Source organism: Bubalus bubalis, chromosome 3 (assembly GCF_019923935.1).
Source record: "Bubalus bubalis isolate 160015118507 breed Murrah chromosome 3, NDDB_SH_1, whole genome shotgun sequence".
Classification (NCBI taxonomy): Eukaryota; Metazoa; Chordata; class Mammalia; order Artiodactyla; family Bovidae; genus Bubalus; species Bubalus bubalis.
In genome coordinates, this window is record NC_059159.1 from 91,733,085 (window position 1) to 91,748,397 (window position 15,313).

Below are 15,313 nucleotides of genomic sequence, written 5' to 3' on the forward strand. Positions count from 1 at the left end.
GATATACCTGCATGTTAAACCATTTTCTCCATGTATTTGAAGCATTTCTCATAAAAAAGGAAAAATAGATTCTTGATAAAATACTAGATAGTATTTTAAATGAGTGAATTAGATCTAAAATACAATTATTTAAAAAAATCTGTAGCATGATGTCCTTATTGTGTTATTAATATAAATTTTAAAATACTGAAGAATGTCTGGGATTTCCTCTCTCTCTCTCTATCTCTCTCTCTCTCTATATATATATAAGCATAAAAAACTAAACTCTTGTACCTCAGAGAAATAAAAAAATCCCTAGTATTGTTTTTAATAATTACTAAGTTCTGATAAATTCAAGTGTTTTTGTGCTTGATAAAGATGCTATAATTATAGCTTTGAAATGTGCAACCTTTACCTGGCACAGCAGACTTGATTTTAACAGGACTTAATTAATTCAGTGTTTTATATGTATATTTATAGTATGTCAAGTTGTTGGGGTAAAGATATGGGCTTTTAAAAATTATCTTGGAAAAAATGGCAAAAGAGTAAGAAAACTGCACACATTATCTTATAGCATATACTTAAATTATGAATGGATCAACACATTAAATATTTAGAAAGTAAGCAGCATGGAAAATTATGTTATATAATCTTTGTGGAGGGAAAGTTTTTCTAAGTATGCCTTGAAAATCAGAAATATTAAAGGAACTGACTGCCACTGCTACTACTAAGTCACTTCAGTCGTGTCCAACTCTGTGCGACCCCATGGACGGCAGCCCACTAGGCTCCCCCGTCCCTGGGATTCTCCAGGCAAGAACACTGGAGTGGGTTGCCATTTCCTTCTCCAAGGAGCTGACTAGTTTTGATTAAATAAAAATTTAAATATTTGGGAGAAAGTTAAAGATAAGGCAGATGACAAATGGGGAGGCATTTTAATGTACATTTTAAAGAACATGCTTTTCTAGCCCTTATAAATGAACCTATAAGGGAACAGATAGGCAAGAATGGTCCGAGTCCTTTGAATCTGTCTTTTCTCCTTCCTTGCTTGTAAACAGAGATGCCAGTCATTGCCCTGGAGTCTGGTTTATCTGAGGGCTTAGCACTTCCTGGATTCTCCTGGTAAAAAGTTCTTGTGATGGAAAATAACCTTCCTTTAAGATACATTTCCTCTTATCCTTGACATTTTATTGTCTCTCGCCACCCACAGCTAGCCACCCTAGTAAAAAGAACCTTGATTTTCTCTAATTTGATGTATAAAATTTAGGGAACTTTATATGTTCAAGAAAAGATGAATGTTGGATATAAAATATTACTGGGTATTGGGAAGTCAGAAGGTAGAATATAATCAAACTCTACTTAATCTACAATAAGGACATTGACATTTTAGAATTAAAAACACAGAAAGAAAAAGCTTTCCTAAAGGAATGGTCAGTAACTTTTTCCTCTCTGCTCTACAGCTTGCGTACAGTTAAGGTGAATCATCAATGGGAGGTTGGAGATTCTATTATACACAGGGCAGGACTTATTCTTAAGCTCCGCGGAAGTTTCCTTCTCTCCAGTGGACTTGCCTCCATGTGTGTCTGTGAGGGTAGATGTGGGTCAAAGGGTGGCCTAAGACTCTGCAAACCAGATTGGTCTACACATCTTCTGTGTTACCTCAGCACTCTGTGGGGTATATATAATGGGAAATAGGCAGTTTTTTAAATGTAAGGTATTTTACAAAATGCACGCCTTTTACCTCCAGAATTTATCCTTAAGAAATAATCAGGAAAGTGAGTAAAGGGGCTTATTTTAGTGTTGTTTGTAATTGTGAAATATTGGGAGCAACTAACATGCCTCCGCATAATTGCACTCATCTCACACGCTAGTAAAGTAATGCTCAAAATTCTCCAAGCCAGGCTTCAGCAATATGTGAACCGTGAACTTCCAGATGTTCAAGCTGGTTTTAGAAAAGGCAGAGGAACCAGAGATCAAATTGCCAACATCCGCTGGATCATGGAAAAAGCAAGAGAGTTCCAGAAAAACATCTATTTCTGCTTTATTGACTATCCCAAAGCCTTTGACTGTGTGGATCACAATAAACTGTGGAAAATACCAGACCACCTGACCTGCCTCTTGAGAAATCTGTATGCAGGTCAGGAAGCAACAGTTAGAACTGGACATGGAATAAGAGACTGGTTCCAAATAGGAAAAGGAGTACGTCAAGGCTGTATATTGTCACCCTGCTTATTTAACTTATATGCAGAGTACATCATGAGAAACGCTGGACTGGAAGAAACACAAGCTGGAATCAAGATTGCTGGGAGAAGTATCAATAATCTCAGATATGCAGATGATACCACCCTTATGGCAGAAAGTGAAGAGGAACTAAAAAGCCTCTTGATGAAAGTGAAAGATGAGAGTGAAAAAGTTGGCTTAAAGCTCAACATTCAGAAAACGAAGATCATGGCATACGGTCCCATCACTTCATGGGAAATAGATGGGGAAACAGTGGAAACAGTGTCAGACTTTGTTTTTTTGGGCTCCAAAATCACCGCAGATGGTGACTGCAACCATGAAATTAAAAGCTGCTTACTCCTTGGAAGGAAAGTTATGACCAACCTAGATAGCATATTCAAAAGCAGAGACATCACTTTGCCAACATGGATGTGAGAGTTGGACTGTGAAGAAGGCTGAGTGAGCGCCGAAGAATTGATGCTTTTGAACTGTGTGGTGTTGGAGAAGACTCTTGAGAGTCCCTTGGACTGCAAGGAGATCCAACCAGTCCATTCTAAGATCAGCCCTGGGATTTCTTTGGAGGGAATTATGCTAAAGCTGAAACTCCAGTACTTTGGCCACCTCATGCGAAGAGTTGACTCATTGGAAAAGACTCTGATGCTGGGAGGGATTGGGGGCAGGAGGAGAAGGGGACGACAGAGGATGAGATGGCTGGATGGCATCACTGACTCGATGGACGTGAGTCTGAGTGAACTCCGGGAGTTGGTGATGGACAGGGAGGCCTGGCGTGCTGCGATTCATGGGGTCGCAAAGAGTTGGACACGACTGAGTGACTGAACTGAACTGAACTGAACTGAACATGCCTCCAAATGAGGGATGGGTAGCAAATTATGTTACCTCTATTCAGTAGACTGCTGTATGGACAGTAACCATGGTAGAGCAACTCTGTGTTGGGAAGAAAGGATTCAGGATAAATTAAGCATATAATGAAGGAAACCAAATATGTTATCCCGAAATGTGTATGCCTCTTTGACATAAACATTATTCTGAGTTGAAGCCAATTAAGAAGCAGTAAAAACTGAAAAAATTCCCTCTTTCTGCCCAAAAGTAGGATCTAAATTCTCTTTTTACTGAAGACAGACTCTTACAGCTCAGACAGTCTGCAGACAGACTTTGTTAAATTCACCCTTGTCTTCCTAGTTACATCTTTACCATTTACTCCTAGCCCTTTACCATTTGTCCTGCCAATTCTTCACAATTATATTGTTTCTTTGTCTGCAAGGAATAAAAGATTTCTGCTCTGGTCACTTTTTGGGTCTTCTTCAGTCTCTTCTGGAGATTCACATGTATGTGTATAACGTCACATTTTTATGCTTTTGTCTTGTTGATCTGTCTTTGTCAGTTTGATTTATAGACCCAGCCAGGGATGCTAAGAGAGTTGATGGAAACTCTTTCCTCCCCTACAATAATATTCCATTTCAATTAAGAAAACTAGAGATAGATACATAGATATACATGGGGAAAGATTTGGAAGGATATATACAAGCTACAATGTTACATTTGGATGGAGAGTTTTGGGAGGGGGCGATTTTATGAATTTCTTTTTTGTTAGACTGGAATGAAAAGAAAAATAAGTTTATTTTATAGGGGCTGCATTTCAGGAATATTCACTTTGTAACTGAGTAGATTTTGCTATTTGATTTGCAAAATTGGTAAGAAATGGAGATGAGATATAAATAACTGAAGGGATTGTGTTTTGTTCTTGAATATATGTAGATTTTTCCTGTAAGACAAAGAAACAAAAACCTCACTGCCTTTTTTATCAACAGGCCTTCTCGTGTGGATATGGCAACAAGCAGCCAGCACTTCTCATCATTTGATTCAAAACAGACACCGGGACAGCACCGGACATCCAATGTGAAAAGGTCAGGAAGGGGGTGTGGGTGTCCTGGGGGACTGGGGAGAGCATTCCAACCTTTTGGTAAATTGTGATGTTGATGTTACAATAGGAATGGTGTCGCAAAGAATCGGACACAACTGAAGCGACTTAGCATGCACACGCAAGGTGGGGAGAGGTCTGGGCAGGTGTAGTGCTCATTTTACAAATCAGGGAAGGCTTCTCTGAGCTGCTCAGGCAGGGGTCCCCAACGGCAGGGTCACGGACCGGTACCAGTCCATGGCCTGTTAGGAGCCAGGCCATATAGCAGGAGGTGAGCAGTGGGTGAATGGGCGAAGCTTCATCTGTATTTATAGCCGCGCTCCGGGGCTTGCATTACTGCCTGAGCTCCACTTCCTGTCAGGTCAGCAGCAGCATTAGATTCTCATAGGAGCACAAACCCTACGTGATCCTTGTGAGAATCATTCCAACACCTCCCCTAGTCATCTGTGGAAAAATTGTTTTCCCGGAAACCTGTCCCTGGTGCCAAAAAGGAAGAGGACAGCTATGCTAAGGCATTTAGTGAGTAGATGGCCCTGTTACGTAAAAGCTGAAACAAAACCAGATTTACCTCTTGGGTCACAACTCCCTTTTGGGCCTTTTTTATCTTAAAAATGTTTAACTATTAATTTTATTGTAAAATAATATAACCATATTGCCAGGCATCTGGGAAGGTGGAGGGGAAGATGGAGGAAAGAATTATGAGCACTTTAATACAGACTGTTAGAATTTTGGTGTATTTCATTGCTATATCCAGTAGGCATGTGCTGCTGGATATAGGTGTGGTCACACGTTTTTCATTGAATATTTTGATTATTTTTCTTACTATATTTTTCTTGTAACTTTGACTTAAAAGGGCATTTTAAGAAATTATCAGAGAAAATTCAGGAAATATAGAAAAGCACAAAGAGATAAAATATGTATTACCATCACCATAACTTTTTTGGTGTGTATTCTTTCTTTTTCTCTTCATATATAGAGGTTTTTCTGAATTGGGATCATGTTAATTTTACTCTTTGGTTACCTTTTTGAAGCATATCATGACATTTTTCCTTTCCACTGAATATGTTTTGTAATATCATATTAGATTATTAAGTACTATTCCTTCTTGTCCATTTTAGAATTATTTTAGTCAGCTGTCTGTTTTTGAATATGTAAGTTGCTCCTTTATTGGTTATTAAGACAGCTCTTTTAAGGCTTTAGTACCATGAAGGAATGCTTTCCATCTGTCCTTGCATGCTTACTAAACTTTAAATTATATAGCACATCGTCAGCATTTTAGATTTTCCATTTGAAATTTCAGCTATTTTTGAGTGTATTCACAATACTTGTGGACTTGGCAGTTTTTCTTAGGACTCAACCCCCACAATATAAGGAAGGGGTGCAATATTCTAAGGATTGAGGAATGGAGCTGGAGTTGAAAATAACTTCTTAGGATCTGAAGGCATTTATTTTCCACATTGCTTTTTTATTTCATATGTCTCTGTTCATGGAAATCTGAGCCATCTTCAGAAATATGTATTCCTCCCTCATAATTGTTCTCCAACAGATCCAATAGTTTCCTAGGTAACCACTGCTTCAACGTGTATAGTGCTGAGTTTGAAAGCTGGGATAAAATAAATTAAAAAAAAATATTACTGAAAGCAATGACGAATAAAGGGTGTATGTAGCAGTCAGAGATATAAGAGATCAGGGCTGGATCAGTAGACTGGGAATTTTCAACATACGTGTAGCTGTTGAAGGCATGAACTGTATGTGCTCTTTCCAAGAGAGAGTGAAACATAGGAGAGTGGAGAAAGGAGCCCCGTGAATACAGACAATGAAAGAACAGCTAATGGAATGATAGCATGCTGAGCTGTGGAGGTTTGAGGGACAGGAAGATTCCATGAGATGGTGACCGCAGTATGGGCAGTGGGTTGGGGAGAGGTGAGTTCTGGAATAAGGTCAACAGAGCCAGGTGCTGCAAAGAGGTCAGTATGGATACAGACTGGAAAGCGTCTTTTGTGTTTGTAGCTAGGTCATCAGAGACCTTTAGCTTTGATGGTTTCAAGGAAAATGCGGCAGGAGCAAGGCTGTAGTGGCTGAAGATGAACGGGAGGAGAGAAGTAGGGAAAGTGAGAATCACCTCCTTTTTGAAGTTCTTGTCCATGAAGAGAAAGAGTGGGAGAGGTTCAGGAGTAAAACAAAATCAAGAGAAAGTTATCTTTTTTGCTGATTTTTAAGTAGAGATGAGTGAGGTTTGTTCATGTTTCTGAGTTGGAAAGGGGGCAGAGAAGAAGAAGTTAAAGATCTATAAAGGAAAAAACAGAAGAGAAATGTGAGAAATAGAGCAAAGGTGTGTTCAAGTATTGCATTCATAGGTTTCATTTAAAAATTAAGATTTTTCTTTAAAAAAATTAATGAAAACTCCTACTCTGCCTTTTAGTCAACAGGTTTTCTAATGCATTTGTAAAAATAAGTACTTGAAAATTTATTGTGAAACAGCCCAGAGGGACATCTGCAAAGCTGAGCAGTGTTCCAAAATTGAGCAAGTATGTGGGTAGTTAGACCACTTAGAAAATAATAGTACCTTACCTCATGTAGTACTTATTCCTCATGTGACTATTTGTTCTACCAACCACCAGTGTATTGCTCCTCCATACCAAGCCGTGTGGTAGTCAAGGAGGGAGTTTAGTCTCTATTTCACGAGCCAGCAGTCCTGGATGACAGGTGACATGCCCAAGGTGCCACAGCCAGGAAGTGTTGAATTGTATCCTGGTGCTCTGTCTTCTCATTTCCTGGCCAGAGCATCTTTAACGAGCCCATTTGCCTCCCTGGTTATATTTCCTCTCATTTGTTTAGTTGCACAAAATGCATTGACAACCATGGTTTCTTTTGATTATACTTCACTTTGAAAGAGCCAGGAAGGATTTCCGTAGAAGGATCCTGATGCTCAGAGGAGCGCACGGCTAACTGAAATGCCTTGCAACTCTGAAATTCTTTGAGCTCGAGTGTCCTTAAGGGCACCCGTAACAAAAGTTTCAGACATTTGTTAAGTTTTGTGGTCATCGCTTCAAATCTGTGGGCACACAGAAGCAGTTATGAAGTGACTTTCGGAAAGTTACAGCTTGAGAATAACCATGATGACTTCTGATTTCCAGCCCAGGGGTTTTCTTTATATCACATCAGGCTTAAGGAGGAGGATGCCATGGTCATGAGCTTGCTGGAGATATGTGGCTGTTTTTAAATAGTGTGGCTCAGAGGTTAAAGCATCTGCCTGCAATGCGGGAGACCTGGGTTCGATCCCTGGGTCAGGAAGATCCCCTGGAGAAGGAAATGGCAACCCACTCCAGTATTATTGCCTGGAGAATTCCATGGATGGAGGAGCCTGGTGGGCAACAGTCCACGGGGTCGCAAAGAGTCGGACACAACCGAGAGACTTCACTTTCACTTTCAGTCGTCACTCTAGTCCAATTGGACAGGTGTAGTGGGCTGGGCAGAAGGGTTTGAACTTTATGTGATAAGTATGAGCAGCCCCTTGAGGTATGACTGAATATCTGTTTTAGGAAGAATAGTCTGAGAGTGGTATCCTGGGTGAATTAAAGCAGAATAGTATTGTCTGGGAACTTGGTGGGTCCTCCACAGGCCTACTGAGTCAGAAACTCTGGTGGTGAGGCTGAGCAGTATCTTTTAACAAGCCCTCTGGTGAGCTCTGTGTGTGTACAAAGTCACTTTGTCTGACTATGTCTGACTCTTTTCAACCTCTGGGCTTATAGCCTGCCAAGCTCCTCTGTCCATGGGATTCTCCAGGCAGAATCCTGGAGTGGGTTGCCTTTTCCTCCTCCTGACCCAGGGATTGAACTCGCATCTCTTAGGTCTCCTGCATTGGCGGGCGGGTTCTTTACCAGTACTGCCAGGTGAGTTGAATGCACACTAAAGTTTGAGAGCCACCTAAGCAAAGTAGAATCAGGGGGGATTTTTAGAGACTATTTCATAATTCAGACTTTATGTGATGAAGCTCTCAGCTACTGTGGTGGTGGCGGAAATGGACAGACCACTGACCCCGAGATGTCTTTGAGAAGTTCTAGTCGAAGTTACACTTGCCATCGTGGTCATTCCTTGTAGATCACAGAGTAGGACCGATATTCTGGAGGGGAAGGAGGCTTAGTTTCATCTGAACAGGTTAGTAAAGCGCTAAGAAGGGTGGAGTTCATTGTGTTGGGAGGTGCCGAACACCTGCATTTGTTTCTCCCTCTAAGCAGGGCTTGCAAATACATCCCCCCAGGGGCCAGTGTGGCCAGCTGAGATGCACAGGTGGTGGTTTGTATGGCACGGGGACCAGTATCTGTTTCCAGCCCATTTCCTGGTAACAAAAGATGAGCTGTACCGAGAGAACTGGTGGGAGTGGAATTAAGAGAACAGGTGACAGGTACGCTGGGAAACCTACTGGTTGAAGGGAAGGCGTAATGAGAAAGGGAGTAGGTATTTCAGAGCTAAAAATTGCCCTTTGCTCTTAGAGAAAAACCCATCTTCTCTACCCCTGTGGCTTCTGGTTTCTGCCTGATTTCTATCCTCATTTCGTCTCACTGTCTGCCACGCTCACCACATGCCCAGTTTAGAATCTCTCTTTCCCCCTCAACCTAGATATTCCCACGTCTGCTTTCACCCTGTAGCCCTCGGATGTCCCCTCTTTGAGAGCTTTCCATGACCATCCTCTCTAATGTTGAGCCTCACCCCGCCTGCGTCCCCAAGCAGTTTCTTTTCCAGATGACCTACTGCAGGCTGAGATCATCTTAGTTACTGGTCTCCTTCAGTGTGCCGTCCCTCCTCAGGAGAATGACAGTGCTTCCACAGTCAGGAATCCTGTGGGTCTTGCTCAGTGTTGTATTCTAAAACCTAGAAGAGTGCCTGGTGCATAGTTAGAACTCTGTAATGTTAGTTGAATGAATCTTAGGTAGAGATTTAATTGGGAGGGAGGGAAGGTGGGGGGAGAAAGTGAGGGAAGAGATACGTCTGTAGACCCTAGGCAGCAAATGACTGCTCACTGCCGGATAGTGGAGGTGGCACAGGATGAATCCAAGAGATGCTGAGGAAGTAACACTGACAAAATTCTGTGGTGCACTCATACTGGAGGTGTAAGCAACTTACTTGTGAAGACTCTTCCTGAGAGGTTTGTTAGTATGAGGTTTCTCAGAGAAACACCACCAATAGGAGAGCTATATCAAGAGAGAGAGAGGTCGAGGGAGAGGGAAAGAGATTGATGTATTATGGGAATTGGCTCGTGGGGTTTTCAAGGCCAAGAAGTCCTGGGACCTGCTGTCTGCAAACTTCAGAACCAGGAAAGCCAGGGTGCAATTCAGCCAAGCCCGACGAGCTGGGAACCAGGAGCACAGGAGAGCAGAAGACAGATGTCCCAGCTCAGAGAGGGAAGAGATCGCGAATTCACCCTTCCTCTGCCTTTGTTGTTCTGTTTTGGCTCTCAGCAGGTTGACTGATGCCCACCTATGTTGGGGAAGCCCATCTGCTTTACTCAGTTCACCAATTCTAAGGCTAATCTCTTTTAGAAACGCTCTCACAGACACAGAAGTAGTATTGGACCAGCTATCTAGACATCCTTTACTCATGCAAATTGATGCATAAAATTAACCATCGCAATTTCTGAGCTCCGCAGCTCACTCCTTTTCCAAGAGCTTGTCTCCTGTCTGCACCGCCCTGGAGGAGAGATGCTTTCGGGTCCCACGCATGAGGAATTTTGTTTCTGCCCAGAGCAGCATTTCTATTCCCCTCACCTGTCCACTCAGCAATACTTACTGAGTCAACAACACTTACTTACTGAGATTTACTATGTTCTAGGTACAAGCAAAGGCCCTCGGGGTGCAGCAGCGATGAAAACAACCTCCTTGCATTTATATCCTAGAGAGAAAAGATAGACAAAGACAACAGGTCCGCAAATATAGGCACAAGATATTTTGGATGGTAATAAGTGGTATGGAACAGTGAGATGAGATGGGCTCGGATCAGCAAGGCACTCTGATTCCCTGCTTTTTGACCTGAGATCTGAACAACAAGAGGTAACCAGACACTAGAAGCCCTGGGGGCAGAGAGTGGGTGGTTCCCTGTAGCAATTTCAGAACCTGCTTCTGCAAGATGAGTAACTGAAGTGGGATTTTGTTTTCTTCCTTAAAAAATGAATATGGAGAGCACTGGTTGCTCAGAAGTTCAACTTTGGGCACATTGAAACGAAACATTGTACTGCTTGTTTCCTTACTGAGATATTTTCTTGTTAAGAAATACTTGTTTTGTTACACAAAACATTTTGTTACCCAGTCCAAGCTAACTCTGCTTGCTTTGACAGGCCAGTGACTCTGAGAGACAAGGTGTTGAGGCAAGAATGACTATTCAGAAAGCCAGCTGACCAAGGAGATGGCAGATTAGTGTCTCAAAGTAACCATCTTTTTGGAGCCTAGATGCCAGGTTCTTTTTAAATCTGGGAGAGAAAGAGAGAAGCATATGAGGAACTAAAGTCAAAGGGCAGAATGTAGAGGGAGAGACAGTGAAGAAGTAAAGTAAAAAGAATCTTCAGTTTTGAAAACTGGAAGGGTCAGCCTTTGGAAGGAGTGTGTTAAATCCCTTCTGTTCACAGGTGGGCAGTGTCAGATTCTCTCTCTATGAGCTGAACAAAGGCTCTTTAGTTTACAGTCAGGCAGAGGGGCAGGGTCCTCTGAGGCAGGCTACTATGTATGATTATAATAACAAAAACAATGAAAAAGCAAGTCAAAGAAACAGTTTCCAACATGGAGTCCGAATTGTCTTCTCTGCAACACTTCAGAGATGGCTCTTGTTTTAAAGGGCGGACTTTCTATCAATCACAAGTAGTTTACATGATTTTCTAAAAAGGGTAAAATTTTGACTCACACAGATGTAGACATGAACAGATGTTAAAAATTTTGCTTAAATCATTTATCAGGGAGGGAACTGGGCAGATGTTAAAACAGATTCGAAGGTGATATCAAAACAGCACAAATTTATATAGAGTAAAGGAATGTTGATAATCATGATGGTGTGATCACTGACCTAGAGCCAGACATCCTGGAATGTGAAGTCAAGTGGGCCTTAGGAAGCATCATTACAAACAAAGCTAGTGGAGGTGATGGAATTCCAGTTGAGCTACTTTCAAATCCTGAAAGATGATGCTGTGAAAGTTCTGCACTCAATATGTCAGCACATTTGGAAAACTCAGCAGTGGCCACAGGACTGGAAAAGGTCAGTTTTCGTTCCAATCCCAAAGAAAGGCAATGCCAAAGAATGCTCAAACTACCGCACAATTGCACTCATCTCACACGCTAGTAAAGTAATGCTTAAAATTCTCCAAGCCAGGCTTCAGCAATACGCAAACCGTGAACTTCCTGATGTTCAAGCTGGTTTTAGAAAAGGCAGAGGAACCAGAGAATTGCCAACATCTGCTGGATCGTTGGAAAAGCAAGAGAGTTCCAGAGAAACATCTGTTTCTGCTTTATTGACTAAGCCAAAGCCTTTGTGTGGATCACAATAAACTGTGGAAAATTCTGAAAGAGATGGGAATACCAGACCACCTGACCTGCCTCTTGAGAAAACTGTATGCAGGTCAGAAAGCAACAGTTAGAACTGGACACGGAACAACAGACTGGTTCCAAATAGGAAAAGGAGTACGTCAAGGCTGTGTATTGTCACTGTGCTTATTTAACTTATATGCAGAGTACATCATGAGAAATGCTGGACTGGAGGAAGCACAAGCTGGAATCAAGATTGCCAGGAGAAATATCAATAACCTCAGATATGCAGATGACACCACTCTTATGGCAGAAAGTGAAGAGGAACTAAAGAGCCTCTTGATGAAAGTGAAAGAGGAGAGTGAAAAAGTTGGCTTAAAGCTCAGCGTTCAGAAAACGAAGATCATGGCATCTGGTCCCATCACTTCATGGCCAATAGATGGGGAAACAGTGGCTGACTTTATTTTTATTGGCTCCAAAATCACTGCAGATGGTGACTGCAGCCTTGAAATTAAAAGATGCTTACTCCTTGGAAGGAAAGTTATGACCAACCTAGACAGCATATTAAAAAGCAGAGACATTACTTTGCCAACAAAGGTCCATCTAGTCAAGGTTATGGTTTTTCTAGTGATCATGTATGGATGTGCGAGTTGGACTGTGAAGAAAACTGAGCGCCAAAGAATTGATGCTTTTGAATTGTGTTGGAGAAGACTCTTCAGAGTCCCTTGGACTGCAAGGAGATCCAACCAGTCCGTTCTAAAGGAGATCAGTCCTGGGTGTTCATTGGAAGGACTGATGCTGAAGCTGAAACTCCAATACTTTGGCCACCTGATGCGAAGAGCTGACTCATTTGAAAGGACCCTGATGCTGGGAAAGATTGAGGGCAGGAGGAGAAGGGGACAACAGATGGTTGGATGGCATCACTGATGCAATGGACATGAGTTTGGGTGAACTCCGGGAGTTGGTGATGGACAGGGAGGCCTGGCGTGCTGCGGTTCATGGGGTTGCAGAGTTGCACACGACTGAGCGACTGAACTGAACTGAAAGGAATGTTGAAATGAATGTGCAAATTCAGGCAAAACTGGCTTCTTCCCTAGTGGAGGCAGGAAGTCAATTGAAGGCTGGGACAGAATTGTTACTTGTTAGTTACTTGTTACTTGTTAAGTAACAAGTTAAATAGTGGAAATTTGAAGATCTGATTGTTTTTATTAAACTCTTTGTGAATTGGGCAGAATCCCAATTAGCAGTTGAAAGGAGCTCCTTCAGGCTGCAGGAAAGGAAAGGTTTTTCAAGGCAGAGAGGAAACAGGGGAAAGAAGGAAGTTATTAGCCAAGAATGCATTGTTTTAGGCTAGGTTTCTCCTAAGGGGGAGTAGGAGGGGCCTTTCAGCAGATTTCCTAGTGCTGCTCAGGATATTCCAGGTTAGCTGGTTATAGGTCACATTCTTGGAGAAGATTGAAACGGATTGGTTAAGTCCTGGTGAGTCTTAGCGTAAGTGACTCCATCTTGGGCCTGTTGTCTCTCTTTAAACACAGATCTGTAGACAACAGTTATTTTGCATTGCTGTCAGATCAGATCAGATCAGTCGCTCAGTCGTTTCCGACTCTTTGCGACCCCATGAATTGCAGCACGCCAGGCCTCCCTGTCCATCACCAACTCCCGGAGTTCACTCAGACTCACGTCCATCGAGTCAGTGATGCCATCCAGCCATCTCATCCTCTGTCGTCCCCTTCTCCTCCTGCCCCCAATCCCTCCCAGCATCAGAGTCTTTTTCAATGAGTCAATTCTTCGCATGAGGAGGCCAAAGTACTCGAGTTTCAGCTTTAGCATCATTCCTTCCAAAGGGCTGATCTCCTTCAGAATGGACTGGTTGGATCTCCTTGCAGTCCAAGGGACTCTCAAGAGTCTTCTCCAACACCACAGTTCAAAAGCATCAATTCTTTGGTGCTCAGCCTTCTTCACAGTCCAACTCTCACATCCATACATGACCACAGGAAAAACCATAGCCTTGACTAGACGAAACTTTGTTGGCAGAGTAATGTCTCTGCTTTTGAATATGCTATCTAGGTTGGTCATAACTTTCCTTCCAAGGAGTAAGCATCTTTTAATTTCATGGCTGCAGTCAGTTATATATAATTTACAAAGCTGTAAGATAGCTCCTGTGGAAGCAAAAACAAATAATCTGGTGGAGTCTTCTTTAGATTTTGGACAGTGCAGTTTTCCACCAACCACATTCTTGAGTGCGTGCGTGCATGTTCAGTCGCTCAGTCATGTCCAACTCTGAACCCATGGACTGTAGCCCACCAGACTTCTCTGTCCATGGGACTTCCCAGGCAAGAATACTGGGGTGGGTTGCCATTTCCTCCTCCAGGGGATCTTCCTGATCCAGGGATGGAACCTGAGTCTCCTGCATTGGCAGGCATCACCTGGGAAGCCTGAAGCACATTCTTACCCCTACATAATCAAACTAAAACAAAATAACCTCTGCTTCCCCTCATGAATAGAGATAGTGCCTATACTTGTGGTTTTTGGAGTGATGGGGGTAATTAATCATTTATTAAGTGCCTGCTATGAGCAGTCCATGGGGTCTCTAGGAGTCGGACACGACTGAGCGACTTCACTTTCACTTCTCACTTTCATGCATTGGAGAAGGAAATGGCAACCCACTCCAGTGTTCTTGCCTGGAGAATCCCAGGGACGGGGGAGCCTGGTGGGCTGTTGTCTCTGGGGTCCCAGAGAGTCGGACATGACTGAAGTAACTTAGCAGCAGCAGCTATGAGCGTTAATTGTCAGTTGGTTCCATTCTTGAAACAGTCTCATGAAGTAGGTGGTAGTGTTCACATTTTACAGATGAGAAAGTCAAGTTTCAAGGGTTAAAGACATAATTAGTAAGTGGCAGAGTTAGAATTCTAGTCTTTTTGTCTCCAAAGTATACATACCCACACACTCCCTGTGATAACTGCTACAAGTAAAAACTGTAAAAATTCTGTGTATTTTTTTTTTTCTTGATCTTTAGGTCACTATCAACTAAGGTGGATCTTAGGAGTGGCCTCGAAGAATGTGCGATGGCATTGAACTTATTTCTAAGTAACAAATTTACAGATGCCTTAGAATTGCTTCGACCATGGTAATTAATTTTCTTTTGTACAAAATATGTTTTTCATATGTTTTTGATGATTCTGTCTCTGATGTCATACTTTTCAGTTAATTTTTCTGCATTTCCATCTGAATATTTATAAGCTAATTTTATTGAGACTTCTTTTGATTGGTTTTAATATCCAGTTAACAAATCTATCTTGTCAACTTTAATCATTAGAGCATTTCTGATTCTTTCTCCTGCCTTTTTCTGTACTTGTTCAAATAATGTCATCTTCTTAGTTTTGTAGAGCTTCATTTGGTTTTCTTCAGTGAAATGTTTTTATGGGTATTCCTCTGAACTTAAATATGGTTGAGAAAAGTTTCCTTTGAAATGGACATGGGAAGAACTAAAATATGCTAATCTCGGAGACCAAAAAGAAATTCAAGATAATGAAAATATTCTTGGGACTCCTGATTTATGTGATAAATCAGTTTCTTTTCAATTAACAGCGCTCATGTGCATGCTCAGTCGTGTCTGACTCTTTGCAACCCTGTGGACTGTAGCCTGTGAGGCTCCTCTGTCCAAGGGATTTCC

The 15,313-nt window shown here is 42.0% G+C and overlaps 1 protein-coding gene across 5 annotated transcripts in view; it reads left to right on the forward strand.

Moving 5' to 3' along the window:
* TTC39B (tetratricopeptide repeat domain 39B) overlaps positions 1-15,313 on the forward strand; it is a 146,719-nt gene that overhangs the window by 81,430 nt on the left and 49,976 nt on the right. For all 5 annotated transcript variants that reach the window (XM_044939840.2, XM_006080852.4, XM_025281503.3 and 2 more), the window contains 2 exons: positions 4,026-4,121; positions 14,657-14,767. In XM_044939840.2, coding sequence (XP_044795775.1) covers positions 4,042-4,121; positions 14,657-14,767 — 191 coding nt within the window. In that variant the 5' untranslated portion in view covers positions 4,026-4,041. The remainder of the gene's footprint in view (positions 1-4,025; positions 4,122-14,656; positions 14,768-15,313) is intronic.